Source organism: Aulonocara stuartgranti (genome assembly GCF_965226115.1).
Source record: "Aulonocara stuartgranti genome assembly, chromosome: 18".
Lineage (NCBI taxonomy): Eukaryota > Metazoa > Chordata > Actinopteri > Cichliformes > Cichlidae > Aulonocara > Aulonocara stuartgranti.
Window position 1 is genome coordinate 3,073,809 of NC_138954.1, and position 27,870 is coordinate 3,101,678.

General features: G+C 42.4%; 2 protein-coding genes across 4 annotated transcripts in view; one reads left to right on the forward strand and one right to left on the reverse strand.

The window, feature by feature from the left end:
• The window catches only part of dnaaf11 (dynein axonemal assembly factor 11), a 51,344-nt gene that overhangs the window by 9,200 nt on the left and 14,274 nt on the right, over window positions 1-27,870 (forward strand). The window contains exons 2-9 of the mRNA XM_082514307.1: window positions 8,990-9,157; window positions 12,396-12,473; window positions 12,575-12,747; window positions 13,094-13,314; window positions 14,011-14,187; window positions 23,323-23,400; window positions 24,453-24,518; window positions 25,019-25,088. Of these exons, the coding sequence (XP_082370433.1) occupies window positions 8,990-9,157; window positions 12,396-12,473; window positions 12,575-12,747; window positions 13,094-13,314; window positions 14,011-14,187; window positions 23,323-23,400; window positions 24,453-24,518; window positions 25,019-25,088 (1,031 nt within the window). The remainder of the gene's footprint in view (window positions 1-8,989; window positions 9,158-12,395; window positions 12,474-12,574; window positions 12,748-13,093; window positions 13,315-14,010; window positions 14,188-23,322; window positions 23,401-24,452; window positions 24,519-25,018; window positions 25,089-27,870) is intronic.
• On the reverse strand, window positions 890-7,372 carry LOC309694309 (uncharacterized protein). Of its 3 annotated transcripts, none has more exons than XM_082514309.1 (4): window positions 6,718-7,372; window positions 5,449-5,564; window positions 4,684-4,810; window positions 890-2,449 (listed from the first exon to the last, which is right to left on the reverse strand). In XM_082514309.1, the coding sequence occupies exons 1-4, from the start codon at window positions 6,974-6,976 to the stop codon at window positions 1,611-1,613; spliced, it is 1,341 nt and encodes a 446-aa protein (XP_082370435.1). In that variant the 5' UTR covers window positions 6,977-7,372; the 3' UTR covers window positions 890-1,610. The 3 variants fall into 3 exon arrangements, with proteins under 3 accessions (XP_082370435.1, XP_082370437.1, XP_082370436.1); XM_082514311.1 differs by having other exon boundaries at window positions 4,684-5,007; window positions 6,718-6,833; XM_082514310.1 differs by having other exon boundaries at window positions 4,684-5,010; window positions 6,718-6,833.

The following is a 27,870-nucleotide window of genomic DNA, read 5'->3' on the forward strand; positions in this document are numbered from 1 at the left end:
GACTTTTTAATGTTTTTATTAAATGTTTGTAATATTCTTAACATTATTTACTGTTTCACTTCTCAGCTTCATTTTGGTTTTATCGTTTTTAATGGTGAAATTCTTCACTTTTAACATCTCATCATTTTCATCTAATGTAAATGTGTCATTATATTTTTTAAACTATCTTTTGATTTACTTTTTAATCTCATCATGCTTTTACGTAATACTCACATCTTATTTTGAAAAACAGAATTTTTATGTTTTCACTTTTTAAAAAAAGAATTTTCTCATTATTTTATCATCTTTAATTTATTCTCAATTTCAAAACAATCTTTTACAAAGTTTCATAATTTAGACATTTTAAGACAAATAATGATAACTTTGTAGTTTTTTTATGTTAAACTGAACTTTTTTCTTGTCATAATTTTGACATTTTTCTCTAATATTTAATGTTCTCAGAATCTAGAATTGAAAGTTTTTCTCACATTTCAGATGCTTTTTGCATAATTTTGACATCTTATAATTGAACTTCTTTTCTGTGCTCACATTGACTTTTAATATTCTTATAATTTATACTTTATACATATTTTTATAACTGGAAATAATAAGTTTTTCTAGTCTCACTGACCCCTCAAAGCACTTGAAAATTGAATTATTTTCTAATTTTAACACATTATTATACATTATAAACTTATATTAAGTTATGAGATCAGACTGAGAATTCCTAATCGATCGACTGAACTAAACAGCAACTGTATTTTTGTGGTTCTTTCTCTGATGGATCTTTTTTATGTCCACCTTAAAACACAGTCGTTAACAGATGACCATCACGTCCAAAATATGAATTTTCTTGCTTCCCTCAGATTTTGCACCTGAAACACGAGCAAAGCAAAGAAAATGATCAATGTGAGAGCGCACACTTTTATTTCCAGATATACGCCAAACAAAAAATATTCACATGCTCCATCCAAACGCCGGTTTCTTCAGTTTTTGAGCTTGAAAACAATCAAAGGGAACCTGGAAACAGGGCCGTGTTTGTTTGTAAGAAATGAAGGATCGGGTCAGGTCAGAGGGCCTCATTTAATACAGAGGCAGATGGTTACAAACAGGTAAGGCCTGAAAGACAACAGCAGTCAGAGCTACTGATCAGGTCTGTTCACCGAGCAGCCACGACATTAGAACCAGCTCGTGCTGCCACAGGTGCAGCGGGTGGAGGTCCTCAGTGTTTTGTTGGTTTTGTGGAACTTTAAGAAGAGTTTGCAGACAGAAGTGGACGACGACAGAGTGAAGAAGCAGGTATGAAGTGGATAAGTTAGATTTTGACGGTGACTGATCCACAGTGAACAGTTCCAGGGTTTCTCCAGTGTTTCCTTTGTTTTTACTCTTTTGCTTGGCTCCTCCCATGTTGTTCCTCCACCTTCAGGCTGGTCAGATGGCAACAATTATTCTCGTTTCTAGAAATGTGCTGCGAGCTGAACATCCACTGTAATCCGACCGCACACGATGTTATTTATTCAGGGAAGCCTGTTAGGAGTGTTTAATGTTTTGGCTGATCAGTGGATATAAAATCAGTTTCCAATCAAATGTCTTAGAACTGAGTAACAGCAGCGAGTTCTCTGGTAACCAGGTTAAAAGGCCGCGACCGCCTGCTCGCCTTGATGGTGCTTCTGCTGGTGGATCCTCAGGTTCTGCTTCCCGGCGAATCTCTTCCCGCAGTGCTCGCAGGCGAACGGCCGCTCCCCGGTGTGCACGCTCTGGTGCGTCTTTAGGTGACCCGACTGTGTGAAGCGCTTCCCGCACTGAGCGCAGCTGTACGGCCGCTCACCGGTGTGGACGCGCACGTGCGTCTCCAGACTCCGGGAGGACGTGAAGCACTTGCCGCAGTAGCTGCAGACGAAGCGGCGGTCCCTGCTGTAGCGGTTGAGCTCTAGAGCGTCCAGCCTGGAGCCACCAAGCGCCAGCGCCAAAGGGAAACCGCCGGCATTTAAGTCAGACTGTTTGTCCATGAGCGTGGGACGCTGGTCCGGTTTCAGGTACGGCCGGTGAGGGACGGGCACCATGCTCGGCAGGCCCTGATTGGTCCATGATGAGCACAGATCCAGCTCTGAGTCAAAGGGCAGTGAACTAATCAGGGAGACGCCACGCTTCAGCTCCGAGGTCCCGGGCAGCGAGGCCGGACTTCCTCCTGACTCAAGCAGGAACGACTTCCTGCTGTGAGCCACAGACACAACGCGGTCTTCCGACTCGGACGCCAAGTCAAACACGATGTCCGAGGAGCAGCTTTCGACGCCTCCTGCGGGCCGCGGGGAACCGGGCGTGCTGCGGGACTCGTGATGCGCGAGTTGCTCTGAGACCGCGTTATTATTCTGGTCCCACGGCCGAAGGTCGGCGCAGGTTGTGTTTGAGATCCTCAACCGAGACGCGCCCTGCTCACTGTCCTCCGTCTCTGACGTCGGCACCTCGGTCCCTGCAGACACACAGAGGAAAACTGAAGTTCAAACGGAGCAGGTCAGGAATCTCTTCTTCCTCTTTTATTGTGATTTTGTTTTTTAATGTGACAGAAACAAAAACAGCTGTTTTTCCTGCACGTGCTCTACCACATGCTTTTATTTTGAAATTATACTTTCTCATGTATTATTACCACAGATCGTTTAAAGCCTGAGGGCTTCAGCTTGACTGCAAAAAAACAAGAGGTGATGAGGAGGGGCGGGTCTGACGGTGGAATCATGCTCATTGGCTAATAACTTGTGACTGACAGGTTACAGATCATTTTGAAACATGACCAAGATTTTTAAAACTTTTTTTTTTTTTTATTCAGAATGAGCCAAAATGAGAGAGCACATAAACTCAGCTGCAAGATGCTTACAGAGTTGTTTTCTTCAACAGCACCAGAAATCTTGTTGCAACCACATCTATCGCCACCTGGTGGCCTTCAGACAGAACGCAAGTTTAAGGCGCTTCCATACTGACCTTATTTTTTATGTTCTATACCAGGGCTCGGCAACCTGCGGCTCTTTAGTCCTTACAGTGCGGCTGCGCGTGGTTTGGGAAAATAAATTAGAAGTATTTAGCTGAAGTGTGTTTTATTTATGTTAGTTCTTTGTTAACTTGTAGTTCTAAATTGGAAGATTATTGTGATATTGAAATATAAAAATAAAATTATATTCTATTATTTTTTTCATCACTCAAAATAAGCATCACACTCGCGGAAGCCGATATACCCACCGAAACGCCGTGCATTTATCGAGACTTTCAACCCCAGGTAGGCCAATTATGGATCTTGGATCCACATTATGTCGGCAGCTGTTCTCCACCGTGAACTATGTTAAAAACAAACAGCGCTCACGCCTCACAGACGACAGCTTACAGTCCTGCGTAAAGATGAAAGTGACTTCGTACAGCCCCGATCTGCAGACGCTGTGCGCAGAGGTTCAGGAGCAGAAGTCCCGTTGTAAACATACCACGGCAGACCCGACGATGTTTGCATGAACACGCTTTTCAGCATTTCTTTATTGACCACTTTACACACACGGTTGCTGTACGCACACAGACGGCTGCAGCTTTGCAGCTCACAGCCCGACACACACCAACACAACAGCAGAGACGTTAAGGCGGCGAGGCGTGATTGCGGGTGCCGCTCAGGTGCGTCCGCCTCCCCTGCAGCGGCGCTGCAGACCACGCCCCGCCGCACACATTAACCAGGTAAAATACATATTTAGGCAGAATTTTGCAAATATCTATTTTTCCTTTTTTAGCAGCATAGTGCTTTTTTTTCCAATTATTTTTTAAAAGTCAGGCCAAGGTATGAGGATAGCGGCTCACAACAGTTTTTGTTTGCTGGATCATTTTAGTTCAGCTTTCCTTTTGTTATATTTCTTTAAGAGTTCAAAATGTGTTAATTACATAAATAATGTAATTTTCTCTGTAGCACTTCATGGATTTCATAAGCAGCACACCTTAGTTGTTCACACAAAGCATAAAGGTAAAAAACAGTATATACAGTGTTATCTTCATTTTAGATGTCAAAAAGTATTTGCGGCTCCCAGAGTTTCCGTTTGGGTGGAAATCGGGTCCACGTGGCTCTTTGGGTGTTAAAGGTTGCTGACCCCTGTTCTATACAGTCTGTGGCTGTTACTTAATACGCATATTTAAATTTCTAATTATTTAATTTATTTCATTTTCTGATCATTTTTAAATTTAGAATTTATTTAATCTACTTGTGTTTAATTTTTTTCAGCTGTAAAACAGGAATTCCCCAACTTTAGGATAAATAAAGTATATTTTATCCTTGAGGTAAAATAAATACATAAATGAAGTCTTGAAAAACAAATGAAAAAATAATTACAATTTTATTTTTCATTCATCAGAGGAAAAAAATCCCATCCATTTACTGCTGGCCTGTCCCCTCGCTCTTATTTTGAAAGTTTAAATTGACTGGACTGCAGTTGGTTTGATCTGATTTTGTTTCTGCTGCTTTTATTTGGTGGAACTTTGCTGCTAGTTTAAAATATTCACTCATTGATTGTTTTTTTTTACTGTAAGGATTTAACACGTGAGTTTTAGCATTTTTAAAGAAGGAACTCTGTGATTGTTGCTCTTAAATAATAATGCAATTAAACTAAATCAATAGACACACTTAACATCCACACAGTGTCTCTGTGCCTCCACCTGGAATTAAATACATTTTGCTGGCTTGCTCACCGTCCTCACTGATAAGCAGCTCATCTGTTGTAGCGAGGTCAGATTCAGCTTCCTCTTTTGGTGTTTCCTCTTTTATCAGAACAACATCCTGTTCGTTTGTCTCCTCTGCAGCTGCTGTTGAACCGTCCTGACAGTTAGAAAAAGCAGAGCTGTAGTAAATGTTTGTGACAGTGACACATCTTCTGCTGTTTAGAGGAAAAAAGTCAGCGCTGTGCAGAAAACCGGCCTTCTGTCCGGAGATGTTCTTCCTGCTGTTTTGTCTTTGATGTCTCAGGGAGACGTTGTTTCCTCGTCCTCGGTCTGCTTCCTCTGATTCAGGGAGACCTGCTAAGTGTGGCCTGATTACGATGAAAGCTTTTTAGCGACTTTTCACATTCATGAAAAAAAGTTTTTTCTCTAAATATCCAAACTCATTCCATTTTCATCTTTTTATCAAAATCTGTGCAAACTCTATTACACTTTAGACCTTTTCATTATTTTTTGGATTATTTATTTTAGAGGAAAACTTTAGTGCAGCTGATCAAACGTGGAGCTGACGTCATTTAGTTCAGCCGTTTGTTTTCAAATCATTCAGAGGGAAACAGAAAGCTTCACTGAGCTTGCTGCTAAGATTTTAATTCTAATTTGATTAAAAAAACGACACTACGAGGCAAAAACGTTTCTGAAAATTAAAAAGGAAGCCCCTCCTCGTGTTGCACATTAACATCACATCGTTATTTGACTGTGATCGGGTCTGCTCAGAGCTGATGTGGTGGGAAATCTCACCTCTGCGTTTGCAGGACTCGCCTCCGCTGTCACCTCCAGCACCGCGACACGTCCACATCGTCTGAGGTTTGACGCCTTCGGCTGTTTGGCGCTGACTCCAGCGGGCGAGGCATGATCTGAGAGAATTTTAAAAAACGCCACAAACACAAAAAAAGGTCTTTAAGTGAGTCAGGAGACCGAGAAACACAAAACACAGGATCCACTCCTGTCTCCGTTTTGTGCTGATTTTAAAACTGTGAGGAATTTAAAACTTTAAAGGTTTTAAAGTCACATGACTGTGATTGAATGCTGCATCTTTCAGACCAAATATTGCACATGCACAGAACTTAAACTTAATGAATCTTTTTAAGGGATTTGAATGAGACAGCGGCTCTGTAGTTATTTATTTAATATGATGAAATATTCTTTATTTATCCCAGGAGCTGGGAACTTCTTCTAACAAAGCAGCTAAAATGTTAAACAACAGTGGAAAAGATCAATAAATCACAAATATGACAAAACAATAACAAAAAGAAGCTCAATTAAATAAAAGATGAAATAAAAGAGGTCAATAACTGAAAAAAATACAGTAAAAAAGTGAACAAACATATTTCACACTGTTTTTATAACATCTTTTATACTGGTTTATAACTGGTTCTATACTGGTCTAATTGGTTTTATAAGGCTTTATAACTGTTTATACAGGTTTCATACTAGGTTTAACTGGTTTTATTCTGGGTTTATAATGGGTTTATAACTGGTCAGCTGCTGGTTGAATCGTCAAACAGCAGCTGCCAACTCCCACCTTAGCCCCCCAAATATCAAAGTCAGTAATTTTGGTAGCGTTAAAAATAAAGTCGTTTAATGAAATCCACCTTTAAATCTCAAGATCTTTTCTGTTTTTCTAGTTATGACTCGTATTTTCTGCGTCTTTATACCATCTCTTTATTTCGGCTGATTGAAGCAGCTGGAAAGTTTGGTTCATTCAAAGTGGGACTGGTAAACGCATTACCAGTGCTTGGTTTACAGTGAAAACACCCGAATAAAGTGTACACTGAGTGCAGTCCTGACTTTGATTCATAAGCCGAATTCATACATGACTATTGGAAAATATCATGCGGAGACAGAAGTGTCTGAATCTTTGACAGGGCAGTGAAAAAACGCCTTTTAAACTGTTTTTCAATGGAGCTTGGTTCACGTCGCTCTGAAACGCGCTGTGAGCCTAGACACAGGAAGTCTCGCGCTCGAAACATCACTGACCTGCAGATGACCGAAAGCCTTAAAACTCACCCGGGGTGAAATCCAGCAGCCTCTCGCAGCCCTCCTCCTCCAGCACGGCGGCGCTGCCCCGGTGACCCCGGGCGATGATGGACTCAATGAGCTCCAGTTTCCTCCGCAGCGCCTCGTTCTCCTTGTGACTGCGGGTGATCTCCAGCCGCAGCACCGCGTAGCTGTCGTCCACCAGCTCGCAGATCTCCGCCACCGCTGCTTTGGTCAGCGCCTCCATGATGGACGTCAGCTGAGAGTGAAACCCCGTATAGCTCGTCATGTTCAGCCACCGAGAAACGACACCAGCCGCCGAACCGCGAATTAAATCGACATTAACAAACACTGTGGACTCAGCAGAGGAGCGACGGCCCGCCCGTTTTCACGCTAAGAAAGGGTTTGTTTTTTTTCAAACCCGGTGAAAAATAGGATGGATGCTGCGGAGCACCGACCGTTTTTGTTTGGAGTGGATCCGTAGTCTCTTTAGCAACTTCCGCCAGAACTTTCAAAATAAAAGATCAAGATCTAGCCTCGCTAGGTTCAAGTATACATCATAAATACCAATTTCCGCTTAAATATATTACCTTTGATACAATTGTTGGATTCCTTTTCGTATTTTTAGATAATCTTTTTATTTAAATATACTTAATGTATATTTGTGTCTTTAAATATTTTAAATGTTCCAGTTTTAACAATATACATATGTCTGTACTACGATTAGATATCAACTGAAGTTGAACATAGTGCTGTAAATCATCACAGCCTTACTTTACCCAAGTAAGTAATTAACAACACGGTTTTTTTTTAGTTACAGTCGAAGAGCCTAGCAAAATGCCTCTTCAGATAATTAAAGTAACCACACTTCAAAGTTAAACAGCAGCACACATCTGAAAAGATCTCAGCATTCCTATTCGTGAATATCCGCGCCTCTGTCGTGACAGTCTTAAAGTCAGCATAGGGCAATTTCAAAAAGCACCGTCAACAATGTAACTTCATTTAGTCCGTGTGGAGAGGTGCATTTTACCACAGCGCTCGAACGCAGCAGCTGCTGTTTGGTTTCCATGGCAACGGTTGGCCACAGATAGGACGATGGTTTACAGTAAGTGAAAGAAATAGAGGCAAAAATACACCATTTGTTGTTTCAATGTTCATAACTGACAGTATAACCGATTTTGTGGCCTGTCCGTGAACTTTTGTTGTTTTAAAACCCGCTTTGAACCGGTTTGTGCCCGGTATGAACTCACGGGACGGTCATGGCGGTGAAATTCAAGTTAGCATGTTGTTAGAAAACGTATTTAGTATTTCCAGTGTTAGTCTGTGTTAGTAAAAACAGTTCAGTTCTCTGAATGATTCAAAATATATATTCATATGTCTGTCAGCAGTTCGAGTATTTGTATACCGTGATAGTTTGAAGACACTTAAAGGATACTAGAAATATATTTCAGAATGAAAGTGAGTTTTTTAATTATGTTCTGGGTTTCTCAAACATCACAGGTGTATGTTTACAGGGAACTAGAGCGGGTATCAAGATTGTAATACTGGGTTTAAAGTTGATTTGGTTGCAGCTTAAATGTGTTTTTTTAACCCTGAAAGTTTCTGATGAATCTAAAAAAAATTTAGATTTTTTTTTTAATGAAAAAGTCCCAAATTTCAGCCCACTCTTACGTACTCTAAGGGCCTGTCAATCGTTAAATATCCATAACTCGAAGTTAAATCTTTGAATAAATTTATTATACAAAAATCAGTGGATTTTTCTTTCCAGATTTTATATGAAAAGCCCCAAACTCCTCTTTACTTTGCCTACATTGCTAAATTAAATATAGTGTTATGTTATGGTGCTAAAAATAAGAAGTTTATTTATGTGGGACAGGATTGCTCTGAGTTTTCGTGTTTTAAAAAGTACTTTAAGTCACGTGACTTAACAGGCACGCTTTAACTCAACTTGAATTTATGAAAACAGAATTCTGTTTTTGTACATTTAAGCTTTGAACACTTTTTTGGCCATGAAAGTAAAGACATCCTAATTATTAAAAAAACGGACTATTTCAGGTCATCAGGATCCTGTTTTTAACCGACTTAAAACCATGTTTAACAACACACATGACTATTTAGTTTTATTTTTCTAATTAGCATCTACTATAAATTAGTATTGATTGAATAATTTGTGATTAGAGATTGAGTGAAGCAGGTTAAACCAGGCTGCAGCATTGATTCTCCCCAACTCCTGCTGACCTGCTGAGAAGACGTTTTTATTAGAAACGGATTCAGATGAAGTTCAAAGGAAAATCTGTTTCAGTCACAGAGGATTTGATCCGCCGGCGCGCCGAGCACAATGAGTGTGAGATCTTCTCACTGGAGGAAGTTTCTCTGCATCAGCAGGACATCGAGAGGATCGAACACCTCGACAGGTGGTGCAAGGAGCTGAGGATCCTCTACCTGCAGAACAACCTCATCCCCAGGATCGGTGAGACGGGCCTCAGTGTGGGTAGAACCCTTTGAAGGAAGAAATGACTGCATTTTAGTGTTGGCTTGGTCTATTTACTGAAATATCACCAGTTATTATGAAAGTGAGGTCATGAGAACAGTTGTGGTATTTATGTTTGGGCCACTACTACTTGGGCTGAGTTTAGCTCTTACAGGTCCAGAGTGTGTCCTCACAACAGAGGACACACTCTGGACCTGGTCATCACCCATGGGCTGTCCACCAGCGTGTCCTCTGTTGTTGACTTGGCTGTCTCTGACCACTACTGTGTGTTTTTTAACATCACCGGTTTTATTCAGCGGGAGACCTCGGTGCGAACTGTGAGGAGGCGCTATCTAACCTCTGAAGTGGCTGCAAATTTTACCAGGGTTTTAGACGAATGCCCCCTGTGATTTTACCTGCACCCTGCGATCTGATTTTTAATCATTTCAACAGCAAACTGAAGAAAAGCCTTGACTCCGTTGCTCCACTCACCACCAAAAAGATTAACGTAAAACATGTATCACCCTGGAGAAACGAAGAAGTCAAAAAACTCAAAAGAAATTGCAGGGCAGCAGAAAGGAGATGGAGGAAAAATAAAAATGCTATCAACCATCAAATATTTTGCGAGCAACTTAAAATGTACAATAATACATTAAGGAACTCAAGAAATTCATACTTCGCCAAAATAATCAGTAAAAACAAAAATAATCCCAAGGTCCTCTTTTCCACCATAGATCATTTATTTAACCCTGATTTTTAACAGCTCCCAAAGAACCCCCACAGACTCGCTCTGTGAGCAGTTTGCAGACCACTTCAGGGGAAAGATCAGCGCCATCAGATCTGATATTTTATCTAATCGCCATATGATTGTAAACACATCTGAGGGCTCGATTGTACCTGAGGAGACACTGGACAGCTTTGTCCTGGTTAATGCTGAGAACTTTCAGAAGGTTTTCTCCACAGTGAGACCCACCACATGTCTTTTAGATCCAATCCCCTCTTTACTTTTTAAAACACTTTATGGATTTTTTGAGGCTGAGCTTTTATACATGATGAATTGCTCTCTTCAGTTGGGTGTCTTCCCTGCTGCCTTTAAAACGGCGGTGGTGAGGCCCCTTCTGAAGAAGAGCAGTTTGGATTGTAATGATTTTAATAACTACAGACCTGTATCCAACTTACCATTTTTAAGTAAAATCTTAGAAAAACTTGTTTTTACTCAGATTACTGATTTTCTCAATGATAGACAGATCCTGGAGATATTCCAGTCTGGATTTAGGGTGAACCACAGCACAGAGACGGCTCTCCTAAAGGTTTTAAATGATCTTAGATGTAACTGGGACTCCCAAAAGCTCTCAGTCCTGGTGCTACTGGATCTAAGCGCAGCCTTTGATACAGTAGACCACGCTATTCTTTTAAACAGACTAAAACACATGGTGGGCCTCTCTGGTGCTGTACACAGCTGGTTCACTTCCTATCTCTCTGACAGAACTTTTATGGTGAGTATGGATACATGCTCCTCTAAGATCCATAAAATGACATGTGGTGTGCCTCAAGGGTCGGTTTTAGGCCCTGTACTTTTTAATTTGTATATGCTCCCTCTCGGCGGTGTCATCAGGAGGCATGGAGTGAACTTCCACAGTTACGCTGATGACACGCAGCTGTACATCTCCGTGTCTCCTGATGACACCAGACCAATGGATGCCCTTTTTAACTGTATCTTAGATATACGATCTTGGATGGCAGAAAACTTTTTACAGCTTAACCAGGACAAAACTGAAGTTTTAATTGTCGGTCCTGAGGCTCAGAGAGAGAAACTCTTGTCTAAATTAGAGGCATTTTCACTATGTCCTTCGCTACAAGTGAAAAACCTGGGTGTTATTTTTGACTCTGAGCTTGGTTTTATCCCACATGTTAAACATGTAACCAAAATTGGATTTTATCATCTAAAAAATATAGCCAGAGTCCGCCCTATTCTCTCTCGGGCCAACACGGAGATGCTGATGCATGCTTTTATTACCAGTCGCATTGATTACTGTAATGCCCTGCTCTCTGGTCTTCCTAAGAAGAATATTTCAACTTTACAACTTTTGCAAAACTCGGCAGCTCGTGTGCTGACGAAGACCAGAGGGCGGGCCCACATTACACCGGTTTTAGAATCGCTGCACTGGCTCCCCGTGTGTTTCAGGATCGATTTTAAAGTTCTTTTATTGGTTTTTAAATGTCTTAATGGTCTTGGGCCTTCTTATCTCTCAGATCTGCTTTTACCATACGAACCCTCGCGGACCCTGAGGTCCTCTGGTACTGGCCTTTTGATTGTCCCTAAAGTCAGGACACATACTCACGGAGAGGCAGTGTTTCAGTGGTATGGTCCTCGTCTGTGGAACAGCCTGCCGGAGGAGCTCAGGGCCGCAGAGAACGTACATGTTTTTAAGAACAGGCTCAAGACCCACCTTTTTAATTTAGCTTTTACTTAGCGTTTATTTATTTTATGCTTATTTATTCTATCCTGTTATTCTATTATTAATTTAGACTTTACCTAATATTTATTGATTTTATTCTTATTCATTTTTTAATCTTCTTACTCTATTTATATTTATATTTATATTGTATCCCGTTCTTATTTATTTTATCATTTTACCCTGTATATATCCTATTGTGTCATATCTCCAGTGTTTCCTCAGAGGGCGCTCTCTGCACCGGGGCTGTGATCGACTGTGGCTGCTGGGTCTCTGGGGGTCCTCTCAGCCTGGCTGGGGGGCTCCTTGGCCTCCCTCCTGCTGTGTGCCCAGCCTGGAGGCTGCGGTCTGTGACCGGCTCCCGGTGCAGACGGCTCCCTGTTATAGTGTTTCCTCACTTGGCTCATGCGAGCCCAGCCCAATTTTTACTCTTTAAGTGTGCGCGTGTGTGTATGTGTATGTGTGTGTGTGTGGGGGGGGTGGGGGGGGGGGGATATGTGTGTATTCACATCATTTATGTTAATGAGAGTGTGGGGAGTGAGTTGGAGGGTGGGGTGGGCTGCTTTTAACTATGTAAAGCACTTTGTGCTACATTGTTTTTTGTATGAAAAGTGCTTTATAAATAAAGATTGATTGATTGATTGATAGCTGACATCAGTCAGATGTTAGATGTGTTGTCACATCATCTTACCAAGGAAAACATTCACACAGATGCTTTTGTTCTCAAAAGTCATCAGCTGCCTCTACAGGAACTTTGTGATTTTGTGTTTTTGTTCGTTTAGAAAATGTTGGCCGACTGAAGAAGCTGGAGTACTTGAATCTGGCCTTGAACAACATTGAAGTCATTGAAAACCTTGAAGGTCAGTGCATAGCGTATGTACGGGCTTTAATTCAGCGCTTGTTTTTCTGCCTGTAAACATGTAAACATGTCGCCTTTCTGTTTCCACTTCCCGCTCATCAGGCTGTGAGAGCCTGCAGAAACTGGACCTGACGGTGAACTTCGTGGGCCGCCTGAGCAGCGTGGAGTCCCTGAGACACAACATCCACCTCCGAGAGCTGTTTCTGGCGGGGAATCCCTGCACGCAGTTCGAGGGCTACAGGCAGTTTGTGGTGGCTGCACTGCCTCAGCTCAAGGTAACGTCTGAGGTGGATCCTCGTCTACATCCAGAGAGGTGGAGGCTGCTGTTATTTGTTTGGGTTTACTTATTTTTTACTTATGATTGAGGCAGCTGAGCTCCGTCTGGAAGATTCTGATGACAAAGTATTTGATGAAAAAGTGTCTGCAGGGATTCAGTTAGTCGGATGTTAAAAGGTCAGAGCTGAGAACACTTCAGTGAAAGCAACAGCCAGTGAAGCTCCAGGAGAAAAATGTGTGACAGTCGTTTAAAGACCACTGAAAGCAGTTTGGTCATCAGGCTGTGAGCTTAAACCCTGATGGAGGTTCAGAGTTTGAGTTCCAGCTCTCGCTCTGTGTCCTCAGAGTCTGGACGGGACAGAAATCAGCCGGTCAGAACGGATCCGAGCCTCGCAGGGTCTGGAGGAGGCGAGGAGGTGCGTCGCTGAGCAGGAGCAGGAATACCTGAGGAGGAGAGCTGAGGAGAAAGAGGAGGCGAGGAGGAAGGAAGCAGGAGTTGAGGAGGAAAAGAAGGAGAGGAAACCAGGCTTTGACGGCCGCTGGTACACCGACATCAACAACACAGCGTGAGTGAGAAGATAAATCGTTACTCTTGTACAGAAAGTTTCTGAGATGCTGCAATTCCAAACTGCAGTGAGACAAGATTTCACTTTTTACGCATGATTATGTTGAACAAATCTGGTCTCAAACAGCAGAATATTCAAGTCAAGTAAGTGAAACTGCTAAAATCAGGAGGAAGAGGGAAAAAAGGGACAAATATGTTTGCTGTGTGGACTAGATTTGGCTTATGATGAGTCACTCTCATATCTGCTTTACACTTAGAGATTTGTTTTGGAAGTAAAATATGTGAAAGTGAAATCCAGAAAACGTGATTTCAAGGAAGCTGTTGCAGATTTTTGAGGCTCAGACTGCAAACACTGTGTCTCCTTTAGTTTCCTGGTCCCTGAGGCGGACTAAAGACCTCTGACGAGGATGTCATGTATGTAGAGGCGCTCTAGGCGGTCAGAGGTGTTGCTAACTGCGATAGAGGGCGTGAAAAGTAACAATAAGTGATGATAACATCTTAAATTTTTTCTAAAACTATAGGGAGTCAAGATCCAGGACCTTTACTGTCAGTGTGCAGCCACAGCAAAATTACTCTTATGGAATCTTCACGTGATTCATAGCAACACTTACAGGTCACCCTGATGAGTTCAGGTGATCGAAGAGTCTTTAAACTGTCTTTACAAACTCAGTGATGACCTAAGACCTTCTGGTTTCAGCAGTCCAGAGTCAGAGAAGAATAAGGAGAACCAGGAGTTGAACGAGAACCCAAAGAACTCGGAGGAGGATGAGGAGCAAAGGGAGCACGAGTTCTGGCACACACCGTGCAGCTTCACCCCCGAATCTCGTCTGGAGGCTCACCGGCACCTGGAGGAGAAGAGGCGGGCCAAGGAGAAGTAAGTGCCGTGAGATCTGAGCACCACACCGACTTATTTACTCAACTGTTGTAATGAACTCACTGGTTAATCAGGCTGTATGAAATAATGAGGTCAGTAAGGCCCAGACAACAAATATGTGCCTTGTACAGGAGACATAAAAGAAAGTCAACAGGCTGTTTCAAAGTGTCAGCTACAAACTTCTGGGGGGGGGGGTGCATGGAAGAAAAAAACACTCTAAATTTATCTTCATTAATTACTTGTGTGACGTAAAACACATGCTCATTTTCATATGGTGTTTTTTTGGATGCAATTCACTAGTTCAGCCACCAGATGTCTCTATAATCACACCTGAAAACTCCACAGCAGCCGATCACGAATGGTGGGATTTCTGTGCCGGTCAGAGATTACTATTTGTCTGACTGGCATAAATTAGAGGCGTGGCTTATATTTAGAGGTGTGGCCCCTGTGTTTGACAGGTATGCTGAGTGTAGCTGCTGGGTGTCTGGTAGGTCTCAGGTCTGCTTGTGTGCACTTTTTATAATTACCCTCATGCACACATTTTAACTGAAACTTTCACCATTAGGGGGCAGCACTTTGCTTTGTGGTGTGTGCCACTGTTTTTAAACTCTTCTTTTTTAGCCGTTCCCATTTTCCTCAAGACATTTTCTTTTTCATGTTGCTCTGTTAGAAAAGAGTGTGCTATTAATGAGTTTCCTCTTTAAATAAAGGTTATACTGACTCGCTGCACCACCTTGTGGTACAAAGTAATACTATAAAACAAGTACAGCCTGGCCTTAGTTCAGCTTCAGGCAATCTCTCTTCAGCACAATACAGAAATGCTTTGAACAAAAGTCATAGCAGTTGTTTCTTCATATTCTTTTGAAGCTTTTAAATATTAAATTAATCACAGAAGTTTCACAATAAAGATATTTAATGTGATTATCGAGTTTCCTGTGCAGTTAATGGTGCTAACAGACCATCATCCATGTCGTGAATGAAATTCTAGTATTCTGTCAGGAGTGTGTGATGCACCTGTGCAGGCTGTAGACGCAGCTGGTTGTTCAAGCTGATAATTTAGCTGTTCCAACCTCGTGTCCAAATATCATCACTTCCAGCTAAAAAACGCTAATGTAGACGCTTCAAGATGGGTGATGCCACGATGGCTCCGCCCATCATTTATAAAGACTTACTAAAACCTTAAAACAGGTGGAAGAGTACAGCTGTCTGAAATGCAGCTGCTGTCCACAAACTTTTGGCTGTATTGTCTTTTTTTCTGTGACGTTGACTTTGTTAGCCGATTCACCAGGACAACACTTAATGTATTTTGAGTCGAGGATGCGTGAAGCAGCATGAATCAGACATAAATACGTTGGCTGACGGGCAGGATGAGTCTGCGGTCTAGCTCGGACTGTCGGGTTAATGAGGAGCTCTCAGACGAACAAAGTGTTCTGTACCCGAGGCGAGGCGGTGGCGTCAGAGAGACGAGCGGGTTCAGGCGGTCAGGGAGGATTTTGTTCTGTTGTGTTTGTGACGAATGACTCGGCCAGTGAGCTCGAAGGTGCCAATAATCCTGAGTGATTTACATCCAGGTGTCAGAGTGGGACTGACTGATGAGACTCAGTGGCGACTGTTTACTGAAATATGTCTAAAAATACTGACCCTGAAGCCCCGAAGCCTAAATATACAACAAACAGGCGTTAGAGGAACAATATTCTAACTAAAGAAGAGTTTGTACAGTCTGCAGTGTCACAGCTTCTGATCTGTGCTGCTGCACATTTAAAACTGCAGCTGGAGGAAGAATGAACAAAGAAGAAAACATGAAGATGCTTTAACATCTTTAAAACACATAACAGCAAAGTGTGCAGTGGAGTTAATAAAGAGAAACAGGAGACGATGGAAGCTGCACTTTCACTGAACTGTTAGCATGTTAGCGAAATTAGCAGGTTTATATTACAGGTTATGTGTAATGTTGCTGACTTTAATGAACACTGATGGATTATATGCTTTTTTTTAATTCAAGCTTTTGGGCCTCTGAACGTCTAGTTTAAATAAACTCTTTGAGTTAAAGCTGAAAGTCTGCACTTCAGTCTTATCCTGAAGAGGAAACAACATAAAAAAACGCCTGTCCAGATATTTATGGACCTAACTGCATAAATGTAAATGTTTGATGTCATTTACAAACGATAAGGAGCATTTAGACTCTAAAATGTCCAGATTTTCCAGTAAATTATTAAGTTTTAGGGATTCATATGTTCTGTATGTAAAGCATGGACTGTGTGTTTACACTGTATACTCGGTCTGTGAAGGTCAAACTGCCCAGCTGCCGCACACTCTGCAGACTAATGACTCACACTAAAGACATAACTGGGGCATTTTGAGGTGTTTCAGGGCAGATTTGCTGACGTGTTCGTGGTTTTGATGTTGTGGATGTTGTTGATGTCAGACGGCTGTAGAGCGTGAGCCGGTGGTTCGTCACATCAGTCGTGTGGGTGAAATGACGGCGGTTTGAGTCCCGTCAGTTTCAGAGCTGACAGCACAGAAAAATTAACTGTGTGAATACTGAGCTTCCTTTTGGTCTGCTTTAAATTCCTGTTTATAGATTTTATTCTTTATATGATATAATATATTATATATATATATGTGTGAACATGGACCAGAGGTACGGTGGCCCCGAGAGGTCAAATGTACTGGAACTTAAGAAAACACCAGCAAACAGAAAAATACTTCAAAAGCAGACAAAACACAAACGAAATAGAAAAAAACAACGGAGATTAAAAACAAACAAACAAACAAACAAACAAAATCCCAGCTGTGGAAGTGACGATGAAAAACATGAAGGATGGAGACACTGATGATTCATCAGTGTAAAGTAAGAAGAAGCTGCAAGGTTGTGTGTGTTTCAATCACATGATTCATATAATACTGTGTTTACTATTAGCTGTTTACTGTTAGCCTGTCGCTCCTGCAGCCGGTCCGACACGTTTTTGTCTCCCCAAAAACACTTCTGCTGTGTTTTGTGTGATTTTGCAGCATTTTAGTATTTGATGGTGTTTTTTTAAGTTGCAATGGATTTGACCTCTCAGGGCCACCGTACAGAAGCCACACTTTTTAAACACACTCCGGACAAATTAAAGTTACAGCTCTCTCTCTTTGCTGTTAGGTGAAGGCTTCAGACTAACTGCTGATAAAATGGCAGAGGCGTGCTTGTAAAAGGACTTTGATTTCAGGCACCTGTGTTAATCTGATGAGCTGTGATTAGCTGATTATACACGAACTCTCTTTAAAATATAGCTGCTGACTGTTTCCTTTGCAGTGGCCCTACTCGTCCAAGCCACCCGTGTCTTCTGCTTGTACACCAATCAGATTACAGCGCTGGTCTGTCATGAGTCTAATTATTTTGCTGTAATTAGTGCTCACCTGTAAGGTGACCCTCTTACCAGGGTGTTAATTGAGTATGTGTAGTGTGTTAAACATCTGCTTCTCAAAGTGTTTCTGTCTTTCACTCACACACACACACACACACACACACACACACACACACACACACAGTTTCCCTGTCAGTATGCTGATATCAGCCTGCAGCTGTGAGGTTTCCCTCACTGAGAGCAGCCCAGTCAGAGTGCAGAGGCTCAGAAATGCTGATTATTTCAGTTTACAGTGAACGCTCCTCTGTGGGAGAAAAATGGTGCAGATTAGCTGGAAAATCACAGATTTTTGTAACCATGTGTGTGGTTTGTGTTGCACTTTTTACGACTTCATTACAGCTTTGTGAGTTTTTTGCAGCCAGGTTGATGTCTTCCATGTGAGAGACCAGTGGCAGTGACAGTCTGCTAGCACCAAAGCAGTAGGACGGAGGTTTTCAGTGTAGCATCGCGTTCCACTTTGTGACTAATTTTACTCTCCGGACTGCCAGCAACCTTCAGCAACCACTCTCAGGTAGTCAGCAAATACACATCAGTTTGTAGACTGGAGGTTGCCAGCTGGTCTCCACGTCTGTCTCCCTGTGAAGACCCTGGACGGGACTAATATGTGCTGGAGAGCTTGTGTCTCAACTGGATTGGGAACAGGATTTTTGTCATCCTGGAAGAATCAGAGGAGGTGGCTGAGGAGAGTAAAATCTGTCCATGTCTGAATAGAGATAAGCAGAATAAAATGGATGAATTGATGGTAATAAACACTTGGATCTGTGTAATGTCACTGAGAGCGGATATCCCTAATATGGTAATCAGAGGCACACAGCTCCGCCTACTTTTAGTTTGTGTCTTCTTTTAAGGATATAGACACTTTAATGAGGTTTTCATTCAGTGCCTCTGTGTTTAAAAAGATTGTCCTGACTGTTGTTCTGATCCTGACTGTCTGTCCTCTGTGGAGCTTTTACCTTCCTCAGGTCCTTGCAGTGTCCTTGGGTGAAGGTTGAATTCCTCCCTTTTCCTTCCTGTTTGCAGTCATTTGAAGATCCTCGTGGTTTGAGGAATATCATTTTCATTCTCGCTCTTCTTTGTTTCCATGATTCGGTCTTGTGGAGGCAGAACTGTAGCTGTGATTAGAGACCATCCAGAGAAACTTGACATGTAATAGACGTGCAGAATAATAAACACACAAAGCCTGCTCCTCTGGGGTCGCTCCGAGCTTCCAGTTCACAGGGCGATGAACCCCGCTGCAGGCTCTGAATATTAAATCAGCACCTCTGGTCACCAGGAAAACATTCAGCGTCTCTTAGAGGACAGAAGGCCAAAAAGCTCCAGTGATTCTATTTGTCCACCTGTTCATTACAGTTAAAATGCACGTAAGCATGTTTGTCACATGGTCATTCCTCCAACTTTGTTCTCTTCGTTTACTTTAAAGTGACGATGTGAAAAAATGCAGATGTTACAATGACAGTGTGTCTTTTTTATTCTTTGGAGTGTTTCAGAGATATAAGTCAGGATTACTGCCAATAAAATAACTCTTCCAGCCAGCATCATCAGCAGGATTTAAATTCATAGTATGCTCGTTACCCCCGAGATCTTCAGCCTCGTAAAGAGATGAAGGAGCTCAGCGCTGGCCTTAGGTCTGTGCAGATGTCGCTATGACAGCCTCCATGGTTCAAGCTCCACATCACGATGTTAGCAGAGCCTTTAATCCTTACATCACTGTGCTTGTTTTTATAAAGCCTTAAAGATGAAAAGTACTTTTTGTTTTCTAATTTCTGAGCTATTTAATCACTAAATAAGATGCAAAATAAGCACTGATGCAGCACCTCATGTAATCTGAGAAACAGACAGGCTCTGTGGATTCTTGTCAACATAAATAAAAGCTTTTCTATCCAGTGAGAGAAACTGTGAGGTCTTACTGGATAACTAAGTTCCAGTTTTTTTTGAAAATCTTGTCAATAATTTCCTCTGTGATCTTAAACAAAGAGCTGGGTGTCGTTTCCAGGCAGCACAGAAACATCAGACTTTGTGTTTCAGTAAAACTTGTTGAGTTCTGCCGTCGTGGCTCCTGTGACGTAAACAGAGAATATATCTCAGGATAAAACGAGGTTTCACAGCACTGAGGCTGGTCCAGGATCAGTGGATGCTGTAATAAATTGGCTGTTTGCACAGCGAGGCCTGACACATCTGCTTTACTTAGTCATTTTTCCGCTTTAGGCAAAGGTTTAAAAAAACCCTTTCTATCCACCGTCCGCTCGTCTCGCTGACCTGTGGACGCAGCGCTGACTCACAGCGTTTAGCTTTCATAACACCTCGAGCCACAGAGTCACAAACAGCTGAGCTGTGTATGACGAACACTGTGGAAGTGTCCCGCTGCTTAATCTCTGCCCACAGGAAACGCCTCACATCAGCCCAGAGGTGTTTCAGCGTGTCGGGCTTCTGTCACATCCTCTCCTCTTCATTTGTTATGTGAGATGTTAAATCTGCACAGTCTTGAAATGTATGCCGATAAATCCAGTAATCCAGCCTCAGTCGTTTGCTGAGGACGGTTGGATTTAGAAGATGTGAGGTTACACCTGTGGATAATCCTGGTGTGATACAGGTGATAGTCCACCTACTTATCCACATCACAGCAGCATCCCTGGCCAGCGCGCTGTCCAAGCAGAAAATCAGGTTGACACGGCGTTGCCGTTTTTACCGCCTCCTCACGCACGGCTGTCAGAGCGCGCTGACTTGATGCGTGCAGTTGGGCCGTCACCGGATTGTCAGGAAAGATGAATTTCCTGGTCCTGAGGTGGATTCTGCGATAAGGTCAGCCGGGAGACGGGCCCATGTTAAATGGCTGCTCTGTTCGTCTGAGAGGAGGGAAAACACCACACAGAGATGTTGCCTGGCTGGTGTTTATTCATGACAGTATAGACAGCCCTAAGTTTGTTATTGACCCTCTTTTAGCCTCTTTCATCTCCTCCAACTCTACAGGGAACTAACGAGACCACTAAATGCACCAGTGCGCCTGTTTTCTGCTACAAGCAGTTCACTGTCAGAGTCTTTTCTACCTGATGCAGGTAAAATGACGACTTCGGAGCAGTTAAAGTGAACCAAAACAGTGATGCTGAAACCAGATATCTAAGATCACTGTTGTCTTTTGTTTACAGAGTAAAGCAGTAGAGTAACGACACTGTGTCTGCGTTTAGTTTGCTCCAGATAAGAAAACACAAACACCTAAACGTCCATTTTACAGTTCAAACCTCAAACTGGAAAAGCTGCACAGAGCACATCCAAACATCCGTCCATCTTTTTCCACTTCCAATGAATTTGAATTCAATTCAGTTTTATTCATATGTTGATAAATGACAACAGTCACCTCAGGTGCTTTATATTCTAAGGAGCGACCCAACAATTTAAAGTTACCTTAAAATATTGATCTGTTTTAGTGCTGGTGTCTTCTTGGTGTCGAGCTGTATTTGAGCTGTTGTGTAATCGTGGTCTGTGGCTCTCACAGCTCCTCTATGATGGATGACTTTGCCCGTGTGCTGTGTGTCACTGTAACAGCAGCAAACAGATGTTGGGTTCAGAGGTGCTGCAGCACCTTACTGTCCTCCGCGTGGGGAATGCAGCTGTGAATCCGGCATGGATTTGGACTTCTCTGCGGGCCGCACGGCTAACTGAGCGCTGTCTGAACAGATCGCCCTCAGCTCTAGAACTGTCACCTCTGACGTCCCCATTACTCTGCTCTTTGACAGATGCACCCTTAAAAAGATAGAAGTTATGGGTTTACAGCTCAGGCAGCCACACTGGGACCTTGACGAGTCGACAGTATGTGGCATCGAGGGAAAAGCTGCTGTTTGAACGGAAAGTGATGGAGATGCTCATTCTGTTTGGATAATTTCTGTCAGCCTCACCTCAGACTAACACCACCACATCCAGGAAGTGACTGAAATAAGAAGGAAGCAGTCATAATTTTGGACTCCAGTGGAAGTCAGAGTCCCGCGTCATTAAACCCCGACTGATGCTGAAGGAAAGCCCAACATGAAGCTCTTAGAGTCTAAAATCATCACTTTCACGCTCACTTTGAACCATTTAGGGAGCCCTCGGATCCTGAGTGGAAGCAGTTTGTGCACCTGAAACAATCAGATGGGCCAAATCAGTAAAACTGTCTAATCAGCTATAAAAACAAACCGAGAAGATAAAGCGTCCATTTATAAACCTAACAGTTAGAGCACTGTCACAGAGGCAGCATTCACCCTCTCTCTGTATATTCACACATTTCAGAGACCTGCTAAGCACTTCCAGGAACTCTCTGAAGTCTGCGTGACCCATGTGACGACCTCGCCTTCTGAACCCCGCTGATTCGACTCTTACAATTCCAGGGCTGTCACACAGATGACCACGAGGCTTCTCCACAGTTTCACTTAGACTCATTATCGCTCGCTCCAGCCAACCACTCCAATAAAAACCACGACCTGACATCCTCCGGTTCAGCACATCGAAGCCTCCTCAAGCACGCCGTCGCCCCCTCTCCTGCCTCCCTCCCTCTCCTTGGCTGATGTACGGCTGCGGAGGTCGCGGCGGCCGACCCTCTGCAGAGCGCTAAACACTCACCCACCTGGACTGCTGACAGGTTCATCTGCTGCTCGGTGGGCCTAATAGACAGGCTGATATGAGGTGTGTGTTTCCCCGTCAGCGCTCGTGTCGCCGTCTGCTTCTCGCAGCTAATTGAGCGACCGGTTGTGCGGCAGATGGTGATGAGAGCACACCGAAGGGATGACTCTGGGACTTTTCTCAGTCTTTAGTTTTTCCACATCCATAATAATAATAATAATAATAATAATAATAATAATAATAATAATGATAATAAGCTAATAATTTTAGCTTACAGCTACTGTTAAGCTACACTTAGCAAACGGTTTTACTGCTAGCAAAACATTTAGCTGATAATTTCCAGTTTTTTATGTTTCATTTGGTAATGGTTTTAGCTAGCTGTTTAAGTGTTTAGCTATTTCATTTCTTTATCCGTATTTTTAACTGGCAAATTCAACTTATGCGCTTTTTCACAATCTTATGTAGTTATTTAAAATTTTTATACTTCATGTTTAGCCGCTAATTTAATTTCTTTTTTCATATTTTTAACTTCCATAATAATTTCCACTTTTATTTATAATTTTGATGAGCTATTTCCAATGTTAATCTGATATTTCTGTATGAAGCTAAAAGTTTTGTTTCAGTTTTCAGGACAAGTGAAGAGAATAATTTGTTAGCAAGCACCTTTTTTTAAAATCACACTTTTAGAGCTTTTATATCATACCTGTTTGAACCGTTCATTCTTTTGCCCTTTTATATTGCAGCTACCACTTTTTGGCTCACGCCTCTTCAGGCTCACTCAGATTAATCGGTAGTTTCTTTTTTTGTTGTTGTTGTTTTTCAGATTATTCCACATAATCTTGCTTGGTGTTGAACCTGCAGGGGTTCTTCACCCTGTGTTAGGCAGGTTAAACTACGTTCATACTGACTTCATGACTTTCAGCCTTCGAGGTGCCTGCACTGCTGTGTTTCCAGGCTTCAGCCTACACAAACATACTCCATTACACATTATATTTCTTTTTCTAAGGATGCTCCTGGAGGGGAGGGCAATCTTTGATCTCCAAGGTACTATGACTCCAGGTGCTGTCACCTGTAAGTCCACTGTTTAAACACCCTGACTTCATTTGTGATCTGCTCACACTGCGCTGTTTCTCTGCAGGGGGAAAGAGAAGAAGCCGAAGGCCCCGAGGACGCTGATCACTGCTGACGGACGAGTCTTGAATATCAATGAGCCCAAGTACGAAACGAGAAACAGAAGCAGGTTTTCCATCCTCACTGTGATGGCATGTTTGTTGCAGCAATACATGACAACTTGCTGCATAGATGATTGGGATCAGATCTTTAAGTATAACATTTTAAAGCCCTGACTGATCAACAGGTTCAATTTGTATTTTGGAAACAATTATAAAGGAAAGCGCTGCAGGTCCACAGTTTCTATCACAGTTCTTCTTCATATCTGTCATGTTTTTACTTTGGCTCAGTGAGGCAGGTGAAAACTTATCAGGTGCTTTTTCTGGTCCACTTGCTGTCGTCCTGTTGGGGAAAAACATGAACGCTTGCAGGCAACCCCGCTCCTCCTCCATTATCCAAATGGTTTATATCATGAGCAAGGCCACAGGGGTCGAGGCCTTAAAGCGCGCCTGATTTCATTGGTAATCTGAGCTGAGGACACGCTCGGGTCAGGAATATATGCTTTATGTGATATATCACCTTACTGCAGCGGGGCGACAGCACGCCGTGCTTCACTGCAGCCTGTCTCGTAGCAGCCAGCTCAGTAAAGATGCACACGAGTGGCCGGGAACGTCACATGCTGCAGAAACAAGTTTAAGCCATAAAATAATGTGGGTTTGACCAACCTCACCGTCAGGGTCGTCTCACAACATCCAACTTTAGAGCAAAAAGAAACACATTTACAGCCTCCTGCAAAAAAAAAAAACAACAGTTTGGGTCTCCACAGCTAATTTTCTCCTTTTTAAGCCTGCATGGTTTTAACTAAATACCCTGTTTGGATTTTAAGTTGATGTCTGTATTGCAGCTAGAATCACAGGACTGGAAGGCACCAACAGGAAGTCTACTGATCGGACTTTATCTTCAGTCATCTGTCACTTATGGCTCCAAAAATGAACATCGTGGTGACAAAAACTCTGTCTTTGAGCTTTCATAATAATTTGTCCATCTATTATATACAGTCTGTGGAGGCACGGTGTAGATAGCAGTGTTTACATTAAGAATCAGTGTCATGTGTCCTGGTTTGAACATCTGGGTTGTTGCTCTCTGTGTTGTTAACAGGCTGGATTTCTGTCTAACAGAAGATGAAGAAAACAACACGATTATCTTGGACCTGGAAGTTTACAGGTAGGAGCACAAACTCTCTGCAGCTTCATTTATCAAAGTTAAAAACTAATCATGTCTTAAATAGGGGTTCAAATGGACTGAGCGAACAGACCTGTTTTATCAATCCATATTTAATGGTGAGACACAGAGTTACTCTCAGTTTTGTCAAATAATATTGAACCTTAGATATCGATAAAGGAAAAAGCTGTACCTCGTTTTATTTTAAAATGTAACTTCTTGCTGTAAATGAGATCTGTGTCTAGTCATGGTTTGTCTTCGTGTGTGTTGTGTAGCTGGTTTCTGTCTAATGTGGTGGCTGTTTGCACCAAATCCGATTTACCGCAGCCACATCGAGCCAAATTGATTTAAACTGTGGTCGGAGCTCAGGTTGGAAAACCCATCACGGTGCTTCTTTCACAGAGACGGGCTTTTAGATGTCCGACCAAAACTCTCCACCCGATCAGCTGATCAGCGTCTGTACCTGTCTGTGTTTATAATGACTGACCTTCCTCTTTGCACAGACACATGGACACCTCTTTGATCGATGTGGACGTTCAGCCGTCGTACGCCAGAGTCAGCGTCAAGGGAAAGGTGCGCTGTAAAGCTTTTATTTTTATACTCAGATTAACTGGTGACCTTTCAGATTAGGTGATGCCTAATTTGAAGTTTAGCCTGTGCGTAGTTTTGGCTGCACACTCTGAACTTTACAACAAATCCATTAATTTGGGGCTTTTTCCATCATAAAGGGCAGCAGCAGCCACTTAGAGTCAGTCATTAAGTCTTTGTCAGCTTGTTAAGTTTGTTGTTCAGACCCTCACTCACCACCGTTTCCATCATGCAGATATTCACAGTCACAGTTACGCTCACCTTACTCGTACCTGATTGGACACTTTTTCCCGTCAGAGCTGTCTGAATACTTCGTGGCGTAGATTCGTCAAAGAGCTGGAAACATTCCTCAAACATTTTGGTTCATATTTTTATGACAGCAGCACAAAGTTTCTCCAGATTTGTCAGCTGCACATCCTTAAAGTGAATGTCTCGTTCCACCACAGCCCTACACTGCTCTGCTGGGCTGAGACGTGGTGACTGTGGAGGCCATGTGACTACTGTGAGACAGTCAAAGAGAGATGCTTTCAGCTTGAGCATAAAAATAGCCCCCACCTCATGACACCAGCAGCAGCCTGAGCCTTTCATACGAGGCAGGTTGGAGCTTTGCTTTCATGCTGTTGGCACCAAAAATCGAGATTCATCACATTCAGAAACGAATAAGAAAATGATTCAGTGCAGTGAAAACATGTCACAGCCAACTCAGTACAATGTGAAATTTTTACCTGGACGAGTGTAAGAGAATTTTAGCTGTCCAAACTCTGCTGTGCATCTTAAAACCAAAGAAAAGTGAATAATAATAGTAAATATTCAGAAGCAGCTCTTTGTGCACAGTTCTTGGTCGGTGCCTCTTAGATTGGTCGTTTTTCCCCATGTTTGTCATCATATTTAATGTTCATGTCTCTGTGTTTTTGTGTCTTAGTCACTTCCTGTTTGAAGGTTAGATTCTGACGTGACTTCCTGTCTTTGTCTTTGCTCCTACACCTGCTGCTGTTTTCACCTCGATCTTCAGTCAGACCTCTGAGTCTTTGTCTTTGCTTTCCTCTGGTTGTTCACTTTGTTTGTTACCGGTTCGTGTCCTCAGAGCTCCAGACTCCACTTTCATTCTCCTCTCATTCACACTGGAAGCAGGCCAGTTTAACCACAGACTGCTGCTGTCAGCCAGTGAAGGTCCTTGTGCTCAAGGGCACTGCGACAGTAGTTCTTGATGAAGATTTTCCTAAACGTATTTCCATGTTGCTCTGGGATTCAAACCTGTGAATTTTGAAGGCTCTAGGAGCACAAACACGAACAAATCAGCAAATCTTTTCCCGTGTTGCTGAGTTGAGGTAACTGTGCACATGTTACTTGCAGTTTGAGGTATTTGTACTTACTGCAGATATCTGTTGGCCTCTAAAGTTTACAGGAAGCACTTACCAAGCAGTATGTCCTGCATAGTGCAGCTCTGATTTCTCACAGTGAGGAGTTCAGAGACTGCAGGCAGCAGCAGACTCGCTGCAGGCCGACACCAAACTGGAGCAGCTCCCCTTTCAGCAGCACCACAAAGCCAGAGAAGGTCTGAGATGAATGCACATATTTCTGTCTGCAAACAGAAACTGAGAACTAAAGTTTTCAAATTCAATCGCTGATGAAAAATATGATTAATTTTGAGAAGTTGGTGCTTCTAAAATCTGTGTGTATGTTTACAGTAGCTTCATATTTTGACATTGAGGTGACTGGCAGAGGTAGCATAAGTGTAAGTGTGCAACATGTTTTTACTAAATCAGAGTAACACAGCTATTTACATTAAAAATCTGCAATGTTTTTAAGGTTAAGTGTTTTTAAGTGTCTTTGCAGAACGTGTGGGCCCAAGCACATAGTTTACATACAGAGCTTTAAGGTTGGTAATAAATCTCAGTGCTTCACGACAGACCCAGCATATGAAAGCATTGAAGATGCACATGTATAAATAACATGTTCATAATCCATCACTGCCATGAAAGTGCAAGAAAGAAGTTTCGTTTTCATCTCAAAGGACAGCCCGACTTTCATTTACCAGTTGAATGTGACCTGAAGAAGAGGGTCATCAGTATTAATTCCTAAATACAAAGAGAGTTCTGAAAAAGTTGGAATGTAAATAAAAACAAACTTCAATAATATCCAGGATTATTTATATATGTAAAAATATATAACATACATCAAATATAGCAGTGGTCCTGGAACCGAACCCTGTGGCACACCTTTAGTTATATTAAGCATGCTAATGTAAAACAAACAAAGGAAGAAGAATAAAACCAGGAAGACAAATGTTAAATAAACAGGTAGCATGTAAGAACTGTAAAGGTGTGTGGCCCATATCATCATGTAACGCATGGAGCAGTGAGGAGCTCACCCAGCTGCTATAAAGTAGTAAAAGTGAGACTTCTGACCAAACCTCCTCGAGCTCTTCTCTTTTTCTCCTACAATCTCAGTTTTCCGCTGTGTTTTGAAACACTGCCTGTTAATGCAGAGATCTGTCTGCAGTGTGGAGGATGTACGGACGACTGACTGCTGTGATGTTGCTTGTTGGGAGCAGCGGGAACGTGTGATAGATGGAGGAGCAGATTTACAGAACATAACAGGCCTCCAGAATCTGCTGAATCATCAAACCTATGTGACGTCGGTATTTTTGGAAAGAGTTTTAATATGCCTACTATGAATTAATTTCCCAGATGGAAACTGTTTTTTTTCTCTGTAAAAATGGCAGCTGTCCAGAACAAATGCACCACAAATGTGCTCTGTTCAAGCA